The sequence below is a fragment of the Pseudophryne corroboree genome, chromosome 12 (assembly GCF_028390025.1).
Source record: "Pseudophryne corroboree isolate aPseCor3 chromosome 12, aPseCor3.hap2, whole genome shotgun sequence".
Classification (NCBI taxonomy): Eukaryota; Metazoa; Chordata; class Amphibia; order Anura; family Myobatrachidae; genus Pseudophryne; species Pseudophryne corroboree.
This window is the reverse complement of record NC_086455.1, coordinates 49148024-49172181: the sequence shown is the minus strand read 5'-3', so window position 1 is coordinate 49172181 and position 24158 is coordinate 49148024. Positions and strand designations below refer to the sequence as shown.

Sequence of the window (24158 nt, the reverse complement as noted above, 5' to 3'; positions counted from 1 at the left end):
TTTATCAAATGTTTGTGAATTGTCAAAACAATTCCCACGTTTCTATGCTGTTGGAGTTTAACACTTCTGAACTGGGATCTGTGATTGGGGTGCCAGGAGAGGGGGCAGGGGGAGCCATTGCAGTAACTTTTGTTAGTAGATAGTAGTGCAGCATTAAAATGAGTATGAACAGCTGATGTCCGAATATTTAGCAGGTGCATTGTTTCCTTGTACTTTAGGGGGGTAATTCAGATCTGATCGCAGCAGCAAATTTGTTAGCTGATGGGCAAAACCATGTGCACTGCGGGGGGGGGGGGGGGGGGGGGAGCAGATACAACATGTGCAGAGAGAGATAGGTTTGGATGGGTTATTTTGTTTCTGTGCAGGGTAAATACTGTCTGCTTTATTTTTACACTGCAAGTTAGATTTAGTTTGAACACACCCTACCCAAATCTAACTCTATCTGCACATGTTATATCTGCCCCCCCCCCCCCCCCCCTGCAGTGCACATGGTTTTGCCCATTAGCTAACCAATTTGCTGCTGCGATCAGATCTGAATTAGGTCCTATATCCTCAGTAAAGGGAGGTTACATTAAGACCTATCACTGTTGTTGTTCTTCTCAGGTGGACAAAGTAACAGGAAAAATATGGCATGTTTACAAGCAGAAGAAGAGATTACAAAGATTTAGTTGTTATCAAAGAACAAATGTTTATGGTAAGTATAATAGTCCTTCACAGGACAATAAAACCTTATGTGGAAGGACTTTAAGGCTAGATTTCATTCATTAAAGTAATTTTATGTACTGTATATAACTTATGAAATGCCGTAGGAGGACCAAGTGGAGAATTAATTTGTGTGATAACATCTAACTTTTTACTTGTTTCTGTAGCAACCGTGTACTTATATAAGTAATCTTCTGAGTAAAAAACAGTGATAATAGGCCTTAATATGGCAAAGTTATGAATCAGTTTCTGGGGAGTGAGATTTATATAATTACTAAAATTAAGGAATGTGCTTTGTACTGATAACAGTTATTTTTTCTTATGAAGATTATTTGTACTGTTTCAAGCTATAAATACAGCCTTTCCTTTCCCTGGGAGTGGGATACTCTTTACCTTGCATAAATATGCTATGCCAGTGCGAATGCTCTCCAGGTGCATACCGGACTGCTAACAAAATGCGCTGGTCATTCTCATGTCATATCAGAATTGTGGTCTTCATTGTATAGTTGCAGAATGGGGTTTGTATTTTTCATTTAGCTGCCATAATGGGTTGATGCTTCTGAAATATGGCAGTCATCAAAATGAACTTAGTACAGTTATAAACATTTATTTATATAGCGCCAACATAATCCATTGCATTTTACAATTGGGACACACTATAATAGGCTGATTTATGGTCTGGCTATGAAAATGGCCTTAACTTAATATATATGGTCACCGGAATGAACTCAGCATGATGCACTGGTCTCCAGAATGAACTCAGCATAGTTCACTGGTCTCCGGAATGAGCTCAGCATGATGCACTGGTCACCGGAATGAGCTCAGCATGATGCACTGGTCACCGGAATGAGCTCAGTGTGGTGCACTGGTCACTGGAATGAGCTCAGCGTGGTGCACTGGTCACCGGAATGAGCTCAGCGTGGTGCACTGGTCACCGGAATGAGCTCAGCGTGGTGCACTGGTCTCCGGAATGAGCTCAGCATGGTGCACTGGTCACCGGAATGAGCTCAGCATGGTGCACTGGTCTCCAGAATGAGCTCAGCATGGTGCACTGGTCAACGGAATGAGCTCAGCATGATGCACTGGTCACTGGAATGAGATCAGCATGGTGCACTGGTCACCGGAATGAGCTCAGCGTGGTGCACTGGTCACCGGAATGAGCTCAGCGTGGTGCACTGGTCACCGGAATGAGCTCAGCGTGGTGCACTGGCCACCGGAATGAGCTCAGCGTGGTGCACTGGTCACCGGAATGAGCTCAACGTGGTGCACTGGTCTCCGGAATGAGCTCAGCATGATGCACTGGTCACCGGAATGAGCTCAGCATGGTGCACTGGTCTCCAGAATGAGCTCAGCATGGTGCACTGGTCACTGGAATGAGCTCAGCATGATGCACTGGTCACTGGAATGAGATCAGCATGGTGCACTGGTCACCGGAATGAGCTCAGCATGGTGCACTGGTCACCGGAATTAGCTCAATGTGGAGCACTGGTCACCGGAATGAGCTCAGCGTGGTGCACTGGTCACCGGAATGAGCTCAGCGTGGTGCACTGGTCTCCGGAATGAGCTCAGCATGGTGCACTGGTCACCGGAATGAGCTCAGCATGGTGCACTGGTCTCCAGAATGAGCTCAGCATGGTGCACTGGTCAACGGAATGAGCTCAGCATGATGCACTGGTCACTGGAATGAGATCAGCGTGGTGCACTGGTCAACGGAATGAGCTCAGCATGGTGCACTGATCACCGGAATTAGCTCAGTGTGGAGCACTGGTCACCGGAATGAGCTCAGCGTGGTGCACTGGTCACCGGAATGAGCTCAGTGTGGTGCACTGTTCACCGGAATGAGCTCAGCATGATGCACTGGTCACCGGAATGAGCTCAGCGTGGTGCACTGGTCACCGGAATGAGCTCATCATGGTGCACTGGTCGACAGAATGAGCTCAGCATGGTGCACTGGTCTCCAGAATGAGAATAAGCTCAGCATGGTGCACTGGTCACTGGAATGAGCTCAGCATGGTGCACTGGTCTCCGGAATGAGCTCAGCATGATGCACTGGTCACCGGAATGAGCTCAGCATGGTGCACTGGTCTCCAGAATGAGCTCAGCATGGTGCACTGGTCAACGGAATGAGCTCAGCATGATGCACTGGTCACTTGAATGAGATCAGCATGGTGCACTGGTCACCGGAATGAGCTCAGCATGGTGCACTGGTCACCGGAATTAGCTCAGTGTGGAGCACTGGTCACCGGAATGAGCTCAGTGTGGTGCACTGGTCACCGGAATGAGCTCAGTGTGGTGCACTGGTCACCGGAATGAGCTCAGCGTGGTGCACTGGTCAACGGAATGAGCTCAGCATGGTGCACTGGTCTCCAGAATGAGAATGAGCTCAGCATGGTGCACTGTTCACTGGAATGAGCTCAGCATGGTGCAATGGTCACTGAAATGAGCTCAGCATGGTGCACTGGTCACCAGAATGAGCTCAGCATGGCATACTGGTCATCTGAATAAGCTCAGCATCATATACTGGTCACCGGAATGAGCTCAGCATTGTATACTGATCACCTATATGAACTCAGCATCGTATACTGGTCACCTGAATGAGCTCAGCATCGTATACTGGTCACCTGAATGAGCTCTGCATCGTATACTGGTCACCTGAATGAGCTCAGCATGGTGCACTGGTCATCGGAATGAGCTCAGCATGGTGCACTGGTCACAGGAATGAGCTTAACATGGTGCACTGGTCTCCAGAATGAGCTCAGCATGGTGCACTGGTCTCCAGAATGAGCTCAGCATGGTGCACTGGTCACTGGAATGAGCTCAGCATGGTGCACTGGTCACCAGAATGAGCTCAGCATGGTATACTGGTCATCTGAATGAGCTCAGCATAGTATACTGGTCACTGGAATGAGCTCAGCATGGTATACTGGTCACCTGAATGAGCTCAGCATAGTATACTGGTCACCTGAATGAGCTCAGTATGGCAAACTGGTCACCAGAATGAGCTCAGCATGGCATACTGGTCACCAGAATGAGCTCAGCATGGCATACCGGTCACCAGAATGAGCTCAGCATGGCATACTGGTCACCAGAATGAGCTCAGCATGGCATACTGGTCATCTGAATGGGCTCAGCATGGCATACTGGTCACCAGAATGAGCTCAGCATGGCATACTGGTCATCTGAATGGGCTCAGCATGGCATACTGGTCACCAGAATGAGCTCAGCATGGCATACTGGTCATCTGAATGGGCTCAGCATGGCATACTGGTCACCGGAATGAGCTCAGCATCGTATAGTGGTCACCTGAATGAGCTCAGCATGGCATACTGGTCACCGGAATGAGCTCAGCATCGTATAGTGGTCCCCTGAATGAGCTCAGCATGGCATACTGGTCACCGGAATGAGCTCAGTGTGGTGTACTGGTCACCTGAATGAGCTCCGCATTGTGTACTGGTCACAAGAGTGAGCTCAGTGTGGTTTGCTAGTCACGCAAATGGGCTCAGCATGGTATACCAGTCATTGAACTGATCTCAGCATGGTATACAGGTTGCCATATTGTGCTCAGCATGGTATACAACTAACTGCATTGTAGAATGTGCACATAATAGGATTATTATAATTTGCATATTGAAATGTATACATTCATATAGTCCAGTTCCATGCAGCAATGTGCAACTACATATAGAAAATCATATATGGGGGAGATGTACTAAGGGTTAGAAAGTGATAAAGTGGAGAGAGATAAAGTGGTCACCGGAATGAGCTCAGCATGGTGCACTGGTCTCCAGAATGAGCTCCGCATGGTGCACTGGTCTCCAGAATGAGCTCAGCATGGTGCACTGGTCTCCAGAATGAGCTCCGCATGGTGCACTGGTCTCCAGAATGAGCTCAGCATGGTGCACTGGTCTCCAGAATGAGCTCCGCATGGTGCACTGGTCTCCAGAATGAGCTCAGCATGGTGCACTGGTCTCCAGAATGAGCTCAGCATGGTGCACTGGTCACTGGAATGAGCTCCGCATGATGCACTGGTCACCGGAATGAGCTCAGCATGGTGCACTGGTCTCCAGAATAAGCTCAGCATGGTGCACTGGTCACCGGAATTAGCTCAGCATGGTATATTGGTCACCTGAAAGAGCTCAGTGTGATATACTAGTTACATACCAGCCAATCAGCTACTGTCATTTTTTTAACACAGCCTGAAACATGTCAGTTAAGCACTGATTGGCTGCTACTTTCTCTCTCTCCACTTTATCACTTTCTAACGCTTAGTACATCTCCCTCATAATGTGTTATTTATATGTTATATTGTAAGTGTATGAGACTAGGCATAATTAATCATTATCACAACTTTATGAAATGGCCAGAAACTGAAGATGATTCTTCTGTCATTTTAAAAACATACATCCAAGTCAATGAAAGTATGTCAAATAGGAGCCATACTGTCATGCAATTATCCCTTCCCCGAGATGCGGAAGCAAGGGTGAAAGGCGAATGTAAGAGCTCTGTTCAAGTTGTTCACTGTGGATATGAAGAGTGGAAAGATATAAGAAAATCCCACAAGCCATTGCTGCATTGAGCTTGTACTGACAGAGCACCACTGTAAAATATATTTTTCCTTATACAGCATACGGACACCAAATTTCACTGTAACTAGACTAAGACATCAGTAGTAACAATTATGATATTTTAAGGTGTTACTGGACAGCATCTTATTTTGCATAAGAGATCTTGGTGGGTCAGTATATTTCTTAGATGTTACAATCCACAATGCAGTCGATCACTAATCTAAATGTCGGTTGAGAACCTATATAGCAGGCTTTTTCAACCAGCGTGCCGTGGCACACTAGTGTGCCGCGACCAGTTGCAAGGTGTGCCGCGGAGCCAGAGCAGCTTCCTGCACCTTCAGAGTGAACTGTTGGCTTGGGCTCTTCTTAAAGGATCAGTCGTGCTCCAGCAGTGACCTATGCCTTGAAGACGCGGCAGTGTGACATCATAGGTCACGCCCACCACGTTTCACCACCCAGCCAGCCCACCCACCTGCATACACATCTTCCAGTTCCTGCCTGCATACACAGCTTTCCTTGCCCACCCACATCCACACCTGCCCGACCGCCCGCTGCTCAGTATTCACAGCACTCCAATATGAACCACTCCTGCCACTAAGGGACAGAGAGGACAACAGTTGACCGGTAGTGGCTAATATTTGTTATTTTTCTCTAACGTCCTAAGTGGATGCTGGGGACTCCGTAAGGACCATGGGGAATAGCAGCTCCGCAGGAGACTGGGCACATCTAAAGAAAGCTTTAGGACTATCTGGTGTGCACTGGCTCCTCCCCCTATGACCCTCCTCCAAGCCTCAGTTAGATCTCTGTGCCCGAACGAGAAGGGTGCACACTAGGGGCTCTCCTGAGCTTCTTAGTGAAAGTTTTAGTTTAGGTTTTTTATTTTCAGTGAGACCTGCTGGCAACAGGCTCACTGCATCGAGGGACTAAGGGGAGAAGAAGCGAACTCACCTGCGTGCAGAGTGGATTGGGCTTCTTAGGCTACTGGACATTAGCTCCAGAGGGACGATCACAGGCCCAGCTTGGATGGGTCCCAGAGCCGCGCCGCCGGCCCCCTTACAGAGCCAGAAGGCAGAAGAGGTCCGGAAAATCGGCGGCAGAAGACGTCCTGTCTTCAACAAGGTAGCGCACAGCACTGCAGCTGTGCGCCATTGCTCTCAGCACACTTCACACTTCGGTCACTGAGGGTGCAGGGCGCTGGGGGGGGGCGCCCTGAGACGCAATAAAAACACCTTGGATGGCAAAAAATGCATCACATATAGCTCCTGGGCTATATTGATGCATTTAACCCCTGCCAGAATACATAGAAAAACGGGAGATAAGGCCGCCGATAAGGGGGCGGAGCCTATCTCCTCAGCACACTGGCGCCATTTTCCCTCACAGCTCCGTTGGAGGGAAGCTCCCTGGCTCTCCCCTGCAGTCACTACACTACAGAAAGGGTTAAAAAAGAGAGGGGGGCACTAATTAGGCGCAGTATTAACTATACAGCAGCTATAAGGGGAAAAACACTTATATAAGGTTATCCCTGTATATATATAGCGCTCTGGTGTGTGCTGGCAAACTCTCCCTCTGTCTCCCCAAAGGGCTAGTGGGGTCCTGTCCTCTATCAGAGCATTCCCTGTGTGTGTGCTGTATGTCGGTACTTTTGTGTCGACATGTATGAGGAGAAAAATGATGTGGAGACGGAGCAGATTGCCTGTAATAGTGATGTCACCCCCTAGGGGGTCGACACCTGAGTGGATGAATTGTTGGAAGGAATTACGTGACAGTGTCAGCTCTGTATAAAAGACAGTGGTTGACATGAGACAGCCGGCTACTCAGCTTGTGCCTGTCCAGACGTCTCATAGGCCGTCAGGGGCTCTAAAGCGCCCGTTACCTCAGATGGCAGATATAGACGCCGACACGGATACTGACTCCAGTGTCGACGGTGAAGAGACGAATGTGACTTCCAGTAGGGCCACACGTTACATGATTGAGGCAATGAAAAATGTTTTACACATTTCTGATAATACGAGTACCACCAAAAAAGGGGTATTATGTTCGGTGAGGAAAAACTACCTGTAGTTTTCCTGAATCTGAGAAATTAAATGAGGTGTGTGATGATGCGTGGGTTTCCCCCGATAACAACTGATAATTTCTAAAATGTTATTGGCATTATATCCTTTCCCGCCAGAGGTTAGGGTGCGTTGGGAAACACCCCCTAGGGTGGATAAAGCGCTCACACGCTTGTAAGGGCTCTACCTTCGCCTGAGATGGCCGCCCTTAAGGATCCTGCTGATAGAAAGCAGGAGGGTATCCTAAAAGGTATTCACACACATACTGGTGTTATACTGCGACCAGCAATCGCCTCAGCCTGGATGTGCAGTGCTGGGTTGGCGTGGTCGGATTCCCTGACTGAAAATATTGATACCCTAGATAGGGACAGTATATTTTTGCCTATAGAGCATTTAAAAGATGCATTTCTATATATGCGTGATGCACAGCGGAATATTTGCCGACTGGCATCAAGTCTAAGCGCGTTGTCCATTTCTACCAGTAGAGGGTTATGGACACGTCAGTGGTCAGGTGATGCGTATTCCAAACGGCATTTGGAAGTATTGCTTTATTAAGGGGAGGAGTTATTTGGGGTCGGTCTTTCAGACCTGGTGGCCACGGCAACAGCTGGGAATTCCACGTTTGTACCCCAGGTCGCCTCTCAACATGAGAAGACGCCGTATTATCAGGCGCAGTCTTTTCGTGGACAAGCGGGCAAAAGGTTCCTCATTTCTGCCCCGTGACAGAGGGAGAGGAAAAAGGCTGCAGAAATCAGCCAGTTCCCAGGAACAGAAACCCTCTCCCGCCTCTGCCAAGCCCTCAGTATGACGCTGGGGCTTTACAAGCAGAATCAGGAACGGTGGAGGGCCCGTCTCAATGAATTTCAGCGCGCAGTGGGCTCACTCGCAAGTAGACCCGGATCCTTCAGGTGATATCTCAGGGGTACAAATTAGAATTCGAGACGTCTCCCCCTCGCCGTTTCCTAAAGTCGGCTTTACCGATGTCTCCTTCTGACAGGGAGACAGTTTTGGAAGCCATTCACAAGCTGTATTCCCAGCAGGTGATAATCAAGATACCCCTCCTGCAACAGGGAACGGGGTATTATTCCACACTGTTGTGGTACCGAAGCCGGACGGCTCGGTGAGACCGATTCTAAATCTAAAATCTTTGAACACTTACATACAGAGGTTCAAATTCAAGATTGAGTCACTCAGAGCAGTGATTGCGAACCTGGAAGAAGGGGACTACATGATGTCTCGGGACATCAAGGATGCTTACCTTCATGTCAAAATTTACCCTTCTCACCAAGGGTACCTCAGGTTTATGGTACAGAACTGTCACTATCAGTTCAGACGCTGCCGTATGGATGGTCCACGGCACCCCGGGTCTTTACCAAGGTAATGGCCGAAATGATGATATTCCTTCGAAGGAAGTGAATTTTAGTTATCCCTTACTTGGACAATTCCCTGATAAGGGTAAGATCCAGGGAACAGTTGGAGGTCGGTGTAGCACTATCTCTGGTAGTGTTGCGGCAGCACGATTGGATTCTCAATATTCCAAAATCGCACCTGGTTCCGACGACGTGTCTTCTGTTCCTAGGGATGATCCTGGACACAGTCCAGAAAAAGGTGTTTCTCCCGGAGGAGAAAGCCAGGGAGTTATCCGAGCTAGTCAGGAACCTCCTAAAACCGAGCCAAGTCTCAGTGCATCAATGCACAAGGGTTCTGGGTAAAATGGTGGCTTCCTACGAAGCAATCCCATTCGGCAGATTCCACGCAAGAACTTTCCAGTGGGACCTGCTGGACAAATGGTCCGGGTCGCATCTTCAGATGCATCAGCGGATAACCCTGTCACCAAGGACAAGGGTGTCCCTCCTGTGGTGGTTGCAGAGTGCTCATCTTCTAGAGGGCCGCAGATTAGGCATTCAGGACTGGGTCCTGGTGACCACGGATGCCAGCCTGCGAGGCTGGTGAGCAGTCACACAGGGAAGGAATATCCAGGGCTTATGGTCAAGCCTGGAGACATCACTTCACATAAATATCCTGAAGCTAAGGGACATTTACAATGCTCTAAGCTTAGCAAGACCTCTGCTTCAAGGTCAGCCGGTGTTGATCCAGTCGGACAACATCACGGCAGTCACCCACGTAAACAGACAGGGTGGCACAAGAAGCAGGAGGGCAATGGCAGAAGCTGCAAGGATTCTTCGCTGGGCGGAGAATCATGTGATAGCACTGTCAGCAGTATTCATTCCGGGAGTGGACAACTGGGAAGCAGACTTCCTCAGCACGACCTCCACCCGGGAGAGTGGGGACTTCACCCAGAAGTCTTCCACATGATTAAAAACTCGACAGGTATTGCGCCAAGTCCAGGGACCCTCAGGCAATAAGCTGTAGACGCTCTGGTAACACCGTGGGTGTACCAGTCAGGGTATGTGTTCCCTCCTCTGCCTCTCATACCCAAGGTACTGAGATTGATAAGATGGAGAGGAGTAAGCACTATATTCGTGGTTCCGGATTGGCCAAGAAGGACTTGGTAACCGGAACTTCAAGAGATGCTCACGGAGGATCCGTGGCCTCTACCTCTAAGAAGGGACCTGCTCCAGCAAGGACCCTCTCTGTTCCAAGACTTACCGCGGCTGCGTTTGACGGCATGGCGGTTGAACGCCGGATCCTGAAGGAAAAAAGGCATTCCGGATGAAGTCATCCCTATCCTGATCAAAGCCAGGAAGGATGTAACCGCAAAAACATTATCACCGCAATTGGCGAAAATATGTTGCGTGGTGCGAGGCCAGTAAGGCCCGACGGAGGAAATTCAACTGGGTCGATTCCTACATTTCCTGCAAACAGGAGTGTCTATGGGCCTGAAATTGGGGTCCATTAAGGTTCAAATTTCGGCCCTGTCAATTTTCTTCCAAAAAGAACTAGCTTCAGTCCCTGAAGTTCAGACGTTTGTAAAAGGGGTACTGCATATACAGCCTCCTTTTGTGCCTCCAGTGGCACTTTGGGATCTCAATGTAGTTTTGGGTTCCAAAAGTCACATTGGTTTGAACCACTTAAATCTGTGGAGTTAAAATATCTCACATGAAAAGTGGTCATGCTGTTGGCCCTGGCCTGGGCCAGGCGCGTGTCAGAATTGGCGGCTTTATCCTGAAAAAGCCCTTATCTGATTTTCCATTCGGACAGGGCGGAATTGAGGACTCGTCCTCAGTTTCTCCCCAAGGTGGTTTCAGCGTTTCACCTGAACCAACCTATTTGTGGTGCCTGCGGCTACTAGGGACTTGGAGGCCTCCAAGTTGCTAGACGTTGTCAGTGCCCTGAAAATATATGTTTCCAGGACGGCTGGAGTCAGGAAATCTGACTCGCTGTTTATCCTGTATGCACCCAACAAGCTGGGTGCTCCTGCTTCTAAGCAGACTATTGCTCGTTGGATTTGTAGTACAATTCAGCTTGCACATTCTGTGGCAGGCCTGCCACAGCCAAAAATCTGTAAATGCCCACTCCACAAGGAAGGTGGGCTCATCTTGGGCGGCTGCCCGAGGGGTCTCGGCTTTACAACTTTGCCGAGCAGCTACTTGGTCAGGAGCAAATACGTTTGTAAAATTCTACAAAATTGATATCCTGGCTGAGGAGGACCTGGAGTTCTCTCATTTGGTGCTGCAGAGTCATCCGCACTCTCCCGCCCGTTTGGGAGCTTTGGTATAATCCCCATGGTCCTTACGGAGTCCCCAGCATCCACTTAGGACGTTAGAGAAAATAAGAATTTACTTACCGATAATTCTATTTCTCATAGTCCGTAGTGGATGCTGGGCGCCCATCCCAAGTGCGGATTGTCTGCAATACTTGTACATAGTTATTGTTACAAAAATCGGGTTATTATTGTTGTGAGCCATCTTTCAGAGGCTCCTCTGTTATCATGCTGTTAACTGGGTTCAGATCACAGGTTATACGGTGTGATTGGTGTGGCTGGTATGAGTCTTACCCGGGATTCAAAATCCTTCCTTATTGTGTACGCTCGTCCGGGCACAGTATCCTAACTGAGGCTTGGAGGAGGGTCATAGGGGGAGGAGCCAGTGCACACCAGATAGTCCTAAAGCTTTCTTTAGATGTGCCCAGTCTCCTGCGGAGCCGCTATTCCCCATGGTCCTTACGGAGTCCCCAGCATCCACTACGGACTATAAGAAATAGAATTATCGGTAAGTAAATTCTTATTTTTTTCTCTTGTGGGGAACAATAGGATTTATGTGGGGAGAGTAAAGATTTATGGGGGGAACAATGTGAATAATTCATGTGGGGAGCAATAAGATTTATGTAGGGAGCAATATGATTTATGTGGGGAGCAATGTGATTGTTTTTTCTGTGTAGGCCAATGTATGTGCGGGGTTTTTTTTCACTATGAGGGCCAATGTGTGTGTTTTGGTTCTTTCTGTGGGGAACTGATGGTGTGCCTTGGCAATTTTAAAATATTGCTCGGTGTGCCGCGAGTAAAAAAAGGTTGAAAATCACTGCTATATAGTATATTTTCTGTGAGGTCAGCTGTAATCACCTTACTCTTGTCATTGCAGCTCACTGTGTGCAGTGCTGCTTGGCAAATCCTGGTATCGGTGGGATTTCAGTGACATGAGTTCATATTACACACAAGATCCTTTCATTCTGCACATTATATGCAGTAGTACCTATAATGGTACCATGCGTTTAGAACCAAAGCAACAAGGTACTGTATAAGATAGCTATACCGAGTCACAGAGAATGGATACCAGCAATGATTGACTGAGTCTAAAAATTAAATATCAATATTATTACCCCTGTCTACTTCCACTGGTTCTGTCCTCCCTGAAGCTGTTGTGATGTCTCTTGCTGCATTCTAAATGAAAACACTTGCAGACTCTCCCAATTCTCTTCTCAACCTGGTGAGTGTAGTAAAAGAGTGTCCTGTCCGGTAAAACTGAGGTGGGCACACATGTCCCCTGTTATAACACAGCCAATAGTAGGTGACGGATGGTAGTGTCTGCTGTAGTATTGTATATAGTCCCCACAAGTCACAATTTTTCCCGGGACAGTCCCCTTTTTTCTGCTGATATCCATTGCTCACAATGCTGATTTTTCCATAACCTTTTTCAATGAAAACAAATTAACATGATACATGGGAATTGGATCACGTATTACTTTGTGACATAAATGAAATATAGGTTTGGCTTTGTGCCCCAAACGAACTTGATGTCACAATTTTTCATTAGAATTTATATGAGCCCTAAATGTATATTATAATCCCCCCCCCCCCCCCCCTTAATTATTTTTTAATATACAGGGATAAGGGATACTCAACCTGTATTGCAGTGTTTCATTTATGAATTGCATTGCATTAGTGAGTTAGTTACCACTACGCCTAGTCTTCCCTCTCACACACAAAGATAGACAGGGCAATGACCTTATGGATTAGATGAATGTTAAGTAAATGGATCGGAGAGCTAGCACTCTAAAGCCTCCATTCCTTTGTCACATAATTTTCTGGTTTTGTAAACCACCTCTGTGTCAGACTGGCAGTGAAAGGTTCCCTCATGCATACACTGGATATATTAATACTAGAATACAATGCAGGATATATCAAGATGTATACATGTGCCTCATACATACACACATGTACACACACACACACACACACTAATATATCTGCATGTGTAAATTTGTCAATGAATTCAAAGATATGGTATATGTAATGTATATGTAATGTATATGAAATACCGATAATTCTATAAATCTGTGTGCATATGTCTGGCAGAAATATAAATAAATAGGAGCTCACAATAGAAGCTGAAATTCTTGGACATGTCAATAAACCGATACTGATCACACAGTGTTTTACATCTTCCAATTACAGGGGCTGACGTTCCTCTCACGCAGACCTATAGCACCCCTCCCCTCTCTATCCTGACAGGCCGAGTTGATGGGTGATGTTGCAAGCTATGTCTGCCAGGATACAAGGCTTTGCCATTGATGGGTTAACTCTTAAAGTACTAGTTTAAAACTACAGCACATTGTTCTGCAATGAGCTGGAGGCCACTTTGACAGCAAAAGGGTTGGACAGCTGGCTTCTAAAGTAGATGGTAGTACAAGTAGATTGCCTGAAGAATAATTGAATTTCGGGGCTCTCATGAAAGCAAACACTGGCTGCGCTGCCTCCTTTCTGTGCTGTACAGGGTGGCAAACTCACTGATTCAATTATTTGCTAGTAATTCAATGTATACCGTGTGCAGCATTTTACTATTCTATGCTTTAAAGGGCTAGACACAATTTAATACAACCATGCCAACCTATACAGGATTCCAGGTGTTTCATTATTTAACTGACATCATCCATCAAGAAACACTTATCTATATAATAGATGTTCCACCATTATAATGAAGCCTATGTTAGCTAATGTATATCAAGCCAAACACCACCAGACCAAAATTACCCTTCGTTACTGCTTTCAATCATATGCAATATGCTCCCTACGACTACTGCTTTTGTGATGTTTCCTTAATATAACAGGTAGAGTTAATTTAGTGCACCTGTCAACTTTAGTAAGAAATGGTCATTTGAATATGATAAAAGCGGTAGTCTTGTGCACTTGGTGCTTCAGATACATTTTATATAATGATCTGTACTGCATCACTTCATCCAATCAATGTAATGACCTACAGATTTTATATATTATATATATATATATATATATATATATATATATCTATATAGGGTTTCTATGAAGCATTGCCTATATATGTTGCTTTTTTAAGCAGATTGTAATGCTTCAGTATATCTACATTGTATACTACAGTAGGGCACACAGCTATAAAGGCTACATTATCGTAATTTCCAGGGATGGCTATTCTATCAAATGTCACAATGTCGCAAACAATATAATTGCCAAGTTAAAAAATATTAGGTTTATAAAAAGTATAATTACCTAACGCATTGATCTTTCCAGTTGCACATAAAAAAAGAGCCATATATTGATCTTAGAGTAAATAATAAATAGGATATACAGTGTGTGAACATCACCCGGTCCCTCCAACTTTCAATGACGGGTTACCTCGCTTCACTGAATTTTTCTGTTATAGGATTGTATATAACTTGGTGTTATTATAATGTTCTAAGTCTAAGTATACTGAGAAATTAAAAATATTAAGGACTGGAAAATTATAGTGGATGATGACTACAATTCTCCTTTCCATCAAAAGAAAGAGTGTTACTCCCAAAATCCATAATTAGGAGTGTCAACATTAAACTGTTTATTATATATATATATATATATATATATATATATATAAATGAACACATATATTTATTTGTATATATATATATATATATACAGTGCATACATATTTATATATACAGTGTAATATATATATATATATATATATATATACATACATACTGTACATAGTGGTGTAGTGAAATTTTTAACTGTGGATGACGCAAAATATGTATGTACACACTGTAAAACAATGTTTAAAAAAGAATGACAGATTCATTATTAACTATTAACTTGGAAGTTGTACTAATAGATAATTAATGTATATACCCAATTATGTACCATTACATTTTAAGTCATTGGTTACATTTCTCTTAAAGAAGATAAAACAATATTTCAAATGGAATAAAACCCACAATCTATAAACACTCATTTTGAAACTTCTGAGAAGAGACATCTACTCATGCTGGTAAACGTTAATAGGTATTTCATACTGACCTATGGCTGTGCTACCATTTCAGCATTTGCCTACTGACAGCTGCCATTATAGTGCCTCTAAAAGTGGGGAAAACTGTTCTTTTATTTTAACAGTACGAAATAAAGATGTAAATATGTTCTTTCGTACCATATAACACTGCTAACATGGCAGTTTATTCAGTATGACAGCATGCACTGAACAACTTCTGGATGTTTTTATGTAAAAACACACTCACAAGATCAGTGTGTGGCGACAGGAAGACTCTCAGGCAATGCTCATCTGAATAAACATGGCTATTATGACATTCAAGGATAGGAAATATTGTACAGATTACCCTGTTGTATAGCATACCACATTTTTAATAGAACTGCAGTATTTCACTTTATATTTACATATCTGCAGCTTGACATCTTGTTTAAGGAACCGTTAAGATAGGAAGGTGTAAAGTGTACCACAAAACACATTCGTTGAGCTGTGTGTTGAGAAAGAGTCAGAACATTGGCTGTTGTACTGGTAAACCAGTGAGCATCAGCAATTATATTATACTATTAAATATTCAAACACTAAAACCAAATACTTTTCAATAAATATATATATATATATATATATATATATATATATATATACACATATACACACATATATGTAGTAAGCGCATCTATGGTATGTACCACACACAAAATCACAAAGCCTCAGCCTTTATTAAGAATATAAAATCTATCTCTCTTGTATCCACCAGCTTTACTTGGCTTTCTTTAATATTCAACAACCTCTTTACTCACTTTGTGATCCTATCTTTGTAGGCGATAAAAGGGTTAATGTAATCAGGATTATGATCGCTTCTGTAATCAGCGTTAACACAAAAAAAAAAGAGTATTGCTATTTTCTCTTGAAAAGATGCTGCAGTCATGTGTGGAGAAGGCCGTCTATGGGCTCTAGCTATAGGAATGCCTCTAAACCTGGAACATACTGTAGGCTAAGAAATACACGCATAAAATCACAGAGGGAGAATGAAAGTGACTTAGTGGAAAGCGGCAAAATAAAAAAATGTCATGTGCATATTACTTTTTACCACTTATATAACATAGAAACGGCGAAGAACTGCATATGCTCTGTCAGTGAAAGGGTTAATTATAAAAGGTTTCATAATAAAATAGCAGCAGGATTCATTGTTTCGCTGTCATTTGCAAACAAACAAATAAAACATACTGAGAAAGTATAGAAAACATATTTAAAAATAATGTATAGAATCTGATTTAGCGGATCCTGATTGAGCCCCAGCGAAAAACAACATGAAATCATGCTTGCTCATAAGACAAAAATAAATCTACTGGATATTATACATGTAGGTGTATTGTGTAGAGTTGTCTAGTGTTGTGACATTGTGTGTTATGTTGTGTGTTTTTCCTGTGTGACTTTGTGTTTAGTGGGATTCATTATTGTGTTCGATTGCAAGCTCTGCGCTGAAATCAATGTCTCATTGTCTTTTCTGCCTGACCTCTGCTCCCCTCCTTCTCTCGTCCCAATCCTGTGACTGATCCCTAGCACTTTGGGGACTGACAGGCCATTTCCATATGTTCTGATAAACAAGGTGCGGGTAGAGAGAGGAATATGATTAACCCCTGCTGATTTCCAATTCTCATCCACCTCTGAAGGACACGGCTTGCAAAGTATTAGAGCTTCAATCACATCCACAGATTGGGATGGAGAGATACTCACAATGCCTTAGAAATTGCTCATAATAGGCCAACAACTAGGAATCACATAGAAATGGAGAGCCAAGGCTCATAGGAAAAAAAACACAGTTTAAAAACCCATGTGTGTCTATATACGTGTGTGTGTGTGTGTGTGTGTGTGTGTGTGTGTGTGTGTGTGTGTGTGTGTGTGTGTGTGTGTGTGTGTGTGTGTGTGTGTGTGTGTGCGTGTCTGTGTATGTATATATATATATATAGATAGATAGAAATACGGAAAATCCCGGCACTCCTCTTATATTCTGTTAATAATGCTGCGGTGCCCTCCCAGAGGCGAAGTCCTCAATAAATATAGTGGCGAATAAGGGTGGCACTCAAGCAGACTGTTGCAAGTGTAGATGATCAGTTTTTATTGAACCGACATGTTTCGGGGACTAGCCCCGTCCTCAAGGCCCTGAGGACGGGGCTAGTCCCCGAAACATGTCGGTTCAATAAAAACTGATCATCTACACTTGCAACAGTCTGCTTGAGTGCCACCCTTATTCGCCACTATATATAGATAGATAGATATATAGAGAGAGAGATATACGTATATATATATATATATATATATATATATATATAATGTTCAGCATATATATCCCGGAAAAAATGTAATGCATACTAAAACCTATGCATTATCAATATTTTATCCCAACTTCAATTTTTGTTTGTGACATACCTATAATGCAAAATGCATTTATAAAGAAATGATACAAAGGTGTAAATTATATTTTCTCTATATATGAGGAACCGAGCACCTGTTTATCCTTCAATCAATGTAATATAATAAAAATCCTATTTTCATAATGTATTCTTTCAATAAGGTGCTGTTTACAATTGCTGCCACTAGATAAAGAAATACATTTATGAACATACAACTACACTGTAAATAATTTGTAAAAATAAATACCGGATTCAATGAGAAAACATGCAAAGAAAAAAAAAACTATACCCAAATATCGCACATCTATTCTAAAACTCACACCAGTATTCAAAGGTCATTAAAATGACCATAGAACAAACTTTATGTGTGTGTACATTTCTATACATTAGACAATGTCTGCCATAGCACACAGTCTAAATAATCACAGAACCTTTTACATTGCCAAGAGGAAATGGAGACACCTGGAGATTATATATGGACAGAATCCTAAATCTTCCTCATAAGTGATATAGACTATGAGCTACATGTGTTATAATGGAAAAAGCCACATGTATTAAAAAGGAACATTTACAAAGTGACCTACAGCTGTCCCCACACTTTATAACAATGTTACAGGCACAACCAAATAGACTCACACACAGACAGTGACGGGTAATGGGTATATACAGACTATACCTATAAATAAAAAGTACACTTACAGTTATTTTATCTAGAAGCAAAGAACACGCAAGTGCCTTACTGAACATGACATCATTTTGGCATCGGACTAAAAAATACCAAAGTATCTGTCACAATTAGTTAGTTTGCATTACAGGTGAAAATCAAAACTCCACTAACCAAGAGAGATTTACTGCTTGAGAGAAGGACCCTCATTCCAGACACTGGCTGGAGGCATCCAGCAGGACAGGGAAACTAGTTTATTGCTAAGAGAATGGAAAGCTTTGGCTGTAATGCAGATAAATCCCCATCACAAATATTCATTATGCCAACATCCCTGCACATTAAATGACACTTACTCTCTACAAGTTTTACAAAGAACAGTTTACAACCATAATGTCCATATGTGTGTATGTGGAGATAGATTGATAAAACATAGTGTGTGTGTGTGTGTGTGTGTGTGTGTGTGTGTGTGTGTGTGTGTGTGTGTGTGTATATATATATATATATATATTATACATATAGGGCATTTCGGTCAGTGTATAGTATATATATACCTCACTGTCCCATTTATCCTTCTAGTGTGTGTGTGTGTGTGTGTGTGTGTGTGTGTGTGTGTGTGTGTATGTATATATATATATATATATATATATATATATATTATACATATAGGGCATTTCGGTCAGTGTATAGTATATATATACCTCACTGTCCCATTTATCCTTCTTAGGTTATATATAATGGTTTGCCATAATTATGCAACTATACATTTACACTCACACATCGTTTATCCAATGTACACAACACAACTTTTTCCAATTGCCAACCCCATAGAATCCGTGTCCATATAATCCACTGCTATCCCAAGCAAACTTCAATCTCTTATAACGAAGTAATCCTATATAATCTGACAAGGAAACAGCATCATCGTTATTATTTTTATCACTATTACTACAGTGTCCATCGTTCCCTCCTGCAGCCACAATTCTCCTATATTGTACAATGATTCCCTACACTTGCTGCTGCCACAGCACCAGGATACACGGCGCTGGCATACCATCAGCACACTCTGTCACTGGCAATTTACTTACTTCCTGGCAAATCTAAAGGCTGGTCATAATAAATGGATTTGAGGAACATTGTTACCCAGATCTTTACATGTGCACCCCCCAAAAAACTCACCATAGCCAAGTGCCTGACATGCCCAGGCTGGTGAGGCTGCACAGGAACTGTCAGTAGGAGGCTGCCTTAAGAAATGGCACTGAGCAATGTGTATGCCAGCAGCAGCCGATGGTGCCTGGCATTCTGCATGGGGGGTGCACAGTGACATGTTCTACCATGCAACCTGGGAGAGCCCCGAACCCACCACATATAATCACCTCTACACAACAACAACAACAATAATAATAATAATAATAATAATAATAATAATAATAATAACAATAATATTATTCAGAATAATAATAGTATTATTATTATTAATAACAATATTAATAGAAATAACAGTACTCATAGTAATGAATAGACTTTATCATATGATGTGCCAGCTCTGTGCCCAGACTCACCGCTGCTGGTAGGAGCTGACCCCGGACACATTGTGCGGGTGGCTCCCGTTGGCTCCCCCGCTCCTGGCCGCCCCGGGCTCAGGAGGAGCCCCGCCAGACCCCGGAGCCGCCGTCACCTGCACACTGAAGTCCGGGAAGATCCTGATCATTGCGGCGACCGCTGAGTGACTGAGCCCGGGCAGATCACATCCCCTGCCCGGGGAGCCCCGCACACCATCCGGCACAGAGACCCGGGGAAAGAGGGGGGTGGGGGGACAGACAGAGACAGACAGAGAGAGGAGGAGAGGAGAAGAGGAGAGAGAGGGGCTGCTGCACTCACACCATCCTCCTAGTGAGCTGCTGCTGCTACTACTGACTGACTGAGGCTGCAACTAGTGACGGGGTGCACGCTGCAATGCACTCTGTGCACATAGTATACACACACCTCTGCAACATGCACTCTGTGCACATAGTATACACACACCTCTGCAACATGCACTCTATGCACACAGTATACACACACCTCTGCAACATGCACACATTGCACTCTGTGCACACAGTATACACACACCTCTGCAACATGCACACATTACACTCTGTGCACACAGTATACACACAGCTCTGCAACATGCACACATTGCACTCTGTGCACATAGTATACACACACCTCTGCAACATGCACACATTGCACTCTGTGCACACAGTATACACATACCTCTGCAACATGCACACATTGCACTCTATGCACACAGTATACACACACCTCTGCAACATGCACACATTGCACTCTGTGCACACAGTATACACACACCTCTGCAACATGCACACATTGCACTCTATGCACATAGTATACACACACCTCTGCAACATGCACACATTGCACTCTGTGCACACAGTATACACACACCTCTGCAACATGCACACATTGCACTCTATGCACACAGTATACACACACCTCTGCAACATGCACACATTGCACTCTGTGCACACAGTATACACACACCTCTGCAACATGCACACATTGCACTCTATGCACACAGTATACACACACCTCTGCAACATGCACACATTGCACTCTGTGCACACAGTATACACACACCTCTGCAACATGCACACATTGCACTCTGTGCACACAGTATACACACACCTCTGCAACATGCACACATTGCACTCTATGCACACAGTATACACACACCTCTGCAACATGCACACATTGCACTCTGTGCACACAGTATACACACACCTCTGCAACATGCACACATTGCACTCTATGCACACAGTATACACACACCTCTGCAACATGCACACATTGCACTCTGTGCACACAGTATACACACACCTCTGCAACATGCACACATTGCACTCTGTGCACACAGTATACACACACCTCTGCAACATGCACACATTGCACTCTGTGCACATAGTATACACACACCTCTGCAACATGCACACATTGCACTCTATGCACATAGTATACACACACCTCTGCAACATGCACACATTGCACTCTGTGCACACAGTATACACACACCTCTGCAACATGCACACATTGCACTCTATGCACATAGTATACACACACCTCTGCAACATGCACACATTGCACTCTGTGCACACAGTATACACACACCTCTGCAACATGCACACATTGCACTCTATGCACACAGTATACACACACACCTCTGCAACATGCACACATTGCACTCTGTGCACACAGTATACACACAGCTCTGCAACATGCACACATTGCACTCTGTGCACATAGTATACACACACCTCTGCAACATGCACTCTGTACACACAGTATACACACAGCTCTGCAACATGCACACATTGCACTCTATGCACATAGTATACACACACCTCTGCAACATGCACACAATGCACTCTATGCACACAGTATACACACACCTCTGCAACATGCACACATTGCACTCTGTGCACATAGTATACACACACCTCTGCAACATGCACACATTGCACTCTATGCACACAGTATACACACACCTCTGCAACATGCACACATTGCACTCTGTGTACATAGCATACACACACCTTTGCAACATGCACACATTGCACTCTATGCACATAGTATACACACACCTCTGCAACATGCACACATTGCACGCTGTGCACATAGTATACACACACCTCTGCAACATGCACACATTGAACTCTATGCACATAGTATACACACACCTCTGCAACATGCACACATTGCACTCTATGCACATAGTATACACACACCTCTGCAACATGCACACATTGCACTCTATGCACATAGTATACACACACCTCTGCAACATGCACACATTGCACTCTATGCACATAGTATACACACACCTCTACAACATGCACACATTGCACTCTATGCACATAGTATACACACACCTCTGCAACATGCACACATTGCACTCTGCACACAGTATACACACACCTCTGCAACATGCACACATTGCACTCTATACACACACCTCTGCAACATGCACACATTGCACTCTGTGCACATAGTATACACACAGCTCTGCAACATGCACACATTGCACTCTGTGCACACAGTATACACACACCTCTGCAACATGCACACATTGCACTCTGTGCACACAGTATACACACACCTCTGCAACATGCACACAATGCACTCTATGCACATAGTATACACACACCTCTGCAACATGCACACATTGCACTCTATGCACATAGTATACACACACCTCTACAACATGCACACATTGCACTCTATGCACATAGTATACACACACCTCTGCAACATGCACACATTGCACTCTATGCACATAGTATACACACACCTCTACAACATGCACACATTGCACTCTATGCACACAGTATACACACACCTCTGCAACATGCACACATTGCACTCTGTGCACATAGTATACACACACCTCTGCAACATGCACACAATGCACTCTATGCACATAGTATACACACACCTCTGCAACATGCACACATTGCATTCTGTGCACACAGTATACACACACCTCTGCAACATGCACACATTGCACTCTATACACACACCTCTGCAACATGCACTCTATGCACACAGTATACACACACCTCTGCAACATGCACACATTGCACTCTATGCACACAGTATACACACAGCTCTGCAACATGCACACATTGCACTTTCTGCACACAGTATACACACAGCTCTGCAACATGCACACATTGCACTCTATGCACACAGTATACACACAGCTCTGCAACATGCACACATTGCACTCTGTGCACACAGTATACACACACCTCTGCAACATGCACACATTGCACTCTATGCACACAGTATACACACAGCTCTGCAACATGCACACATTGCACTCTATGCACACAGTATACACACACCTCTGCAACATGCACACATTGCACTCTATGCACACACCTCTACAACATGCACACATTGCACTCTATGCACACAGTATACACACACCTCTGCAACATGCACACATTGCACTTTCTGCACACAGTATACACACAGCTCTGCAACATGCACACATTGCACTCTATGCACATAGTATACACACACCTCTGCAACATGCACACATTGCACTCTATGCACACAGTATACACACACCTCTGCAACATGCACACATTGCACTCTATGCACACAGTATACACACACCTCTGCAACGTGCACACATTGCACTCTATGCACATAGTATACACACACCTCTGCAACATGCACACATTGCACTCTGTGCACATAGTATACACACACCTCTGCAACATGCACACATTGCACTCTGTGCACACAGTATACACACACCTCTGCAACATGCACACATTGCACTCTATGCACACAGTATACACACACCTCTGCAACATGCACACATTGCACTCTATGCACACAGTATACACACACCTCTGCAACATGCACACATTGCACTCTGTGCACACAGTATACACACACCTCTGCAACATGCACACATTGCACTCTATGCACACAGTATACACACACATTGCACTCTATGCACACAGTATACACACACCTCTGCAACATGCACACATTGCACTCTGTGCACACAGTATACACACACCTCTGCAACATGCACACATTGCACTCTATGCACACAGTATACACACACCTCTGCAAAATGCACACATTGCACTCTATGCACATAGTATACACACAGCTCTGCAACATGTACACATTGCACTCTATGCACACAGTATACACACACCTCTGCAAAATGCACACATTGCACTCTATGCACACAGTATACACACACCTCTGCAACATGCAAACATTGCACTCTGTGCACACAGTATACACACACCTCTGCAACATGCACACATTGCACTCTGTGCACACAGTATACACACACCTCTGCAACATGCACACATTGCACTCTATGCACACAGTATACACACACCTCTGCAACATGCACACATTGCACTCTGTGCACACAGTATACACACAGCTCTGCAACATGCACACATTGCACTCTGTGCACACAGTATACACACACCTCTGCAACATGCACACATTGCACTCTATGCACACAGTATACACACACCTCTGCAACATGCACACAT

The 24158-nt window shown here is 44.3% G+C and overlaps 1 protein-coding gene across 6 annotated transcripts in view; it reads right to left on the bottom strand.

Annotated features, from left to right (window-relative positions):
• NPAS3 (neuronal PAS domain protein 3) overlaps positions 1-19979 on the bottom strand; it is a 631952-nt gene extending 611973 nt beyond the window's left edge. For 4 of the 6 annotated variants that reach the window (XM_063947474.1, XM_063947478.1, XM_063947476.1 and 1 more), the window contains exon 1: positions 19626-19979. In XM_063947474.1, coding sequence (XP_063803544.1) covers positions 19626-19774 — 149 coding nt within the window. In that variant the 5' untranslated portion in view covers positions 19775-19979. Of the gene's footprint in view, positions 1-19242; positions 19306-19625 lie in introns of those variants that run through there. The other 2 variants (XM_063947475.1, XM_063947480.1) reach the window with 2 other exon arrangements.
• Between the last annotated feature and the right edge of the window lie 4179 nt (positions 19980-24158).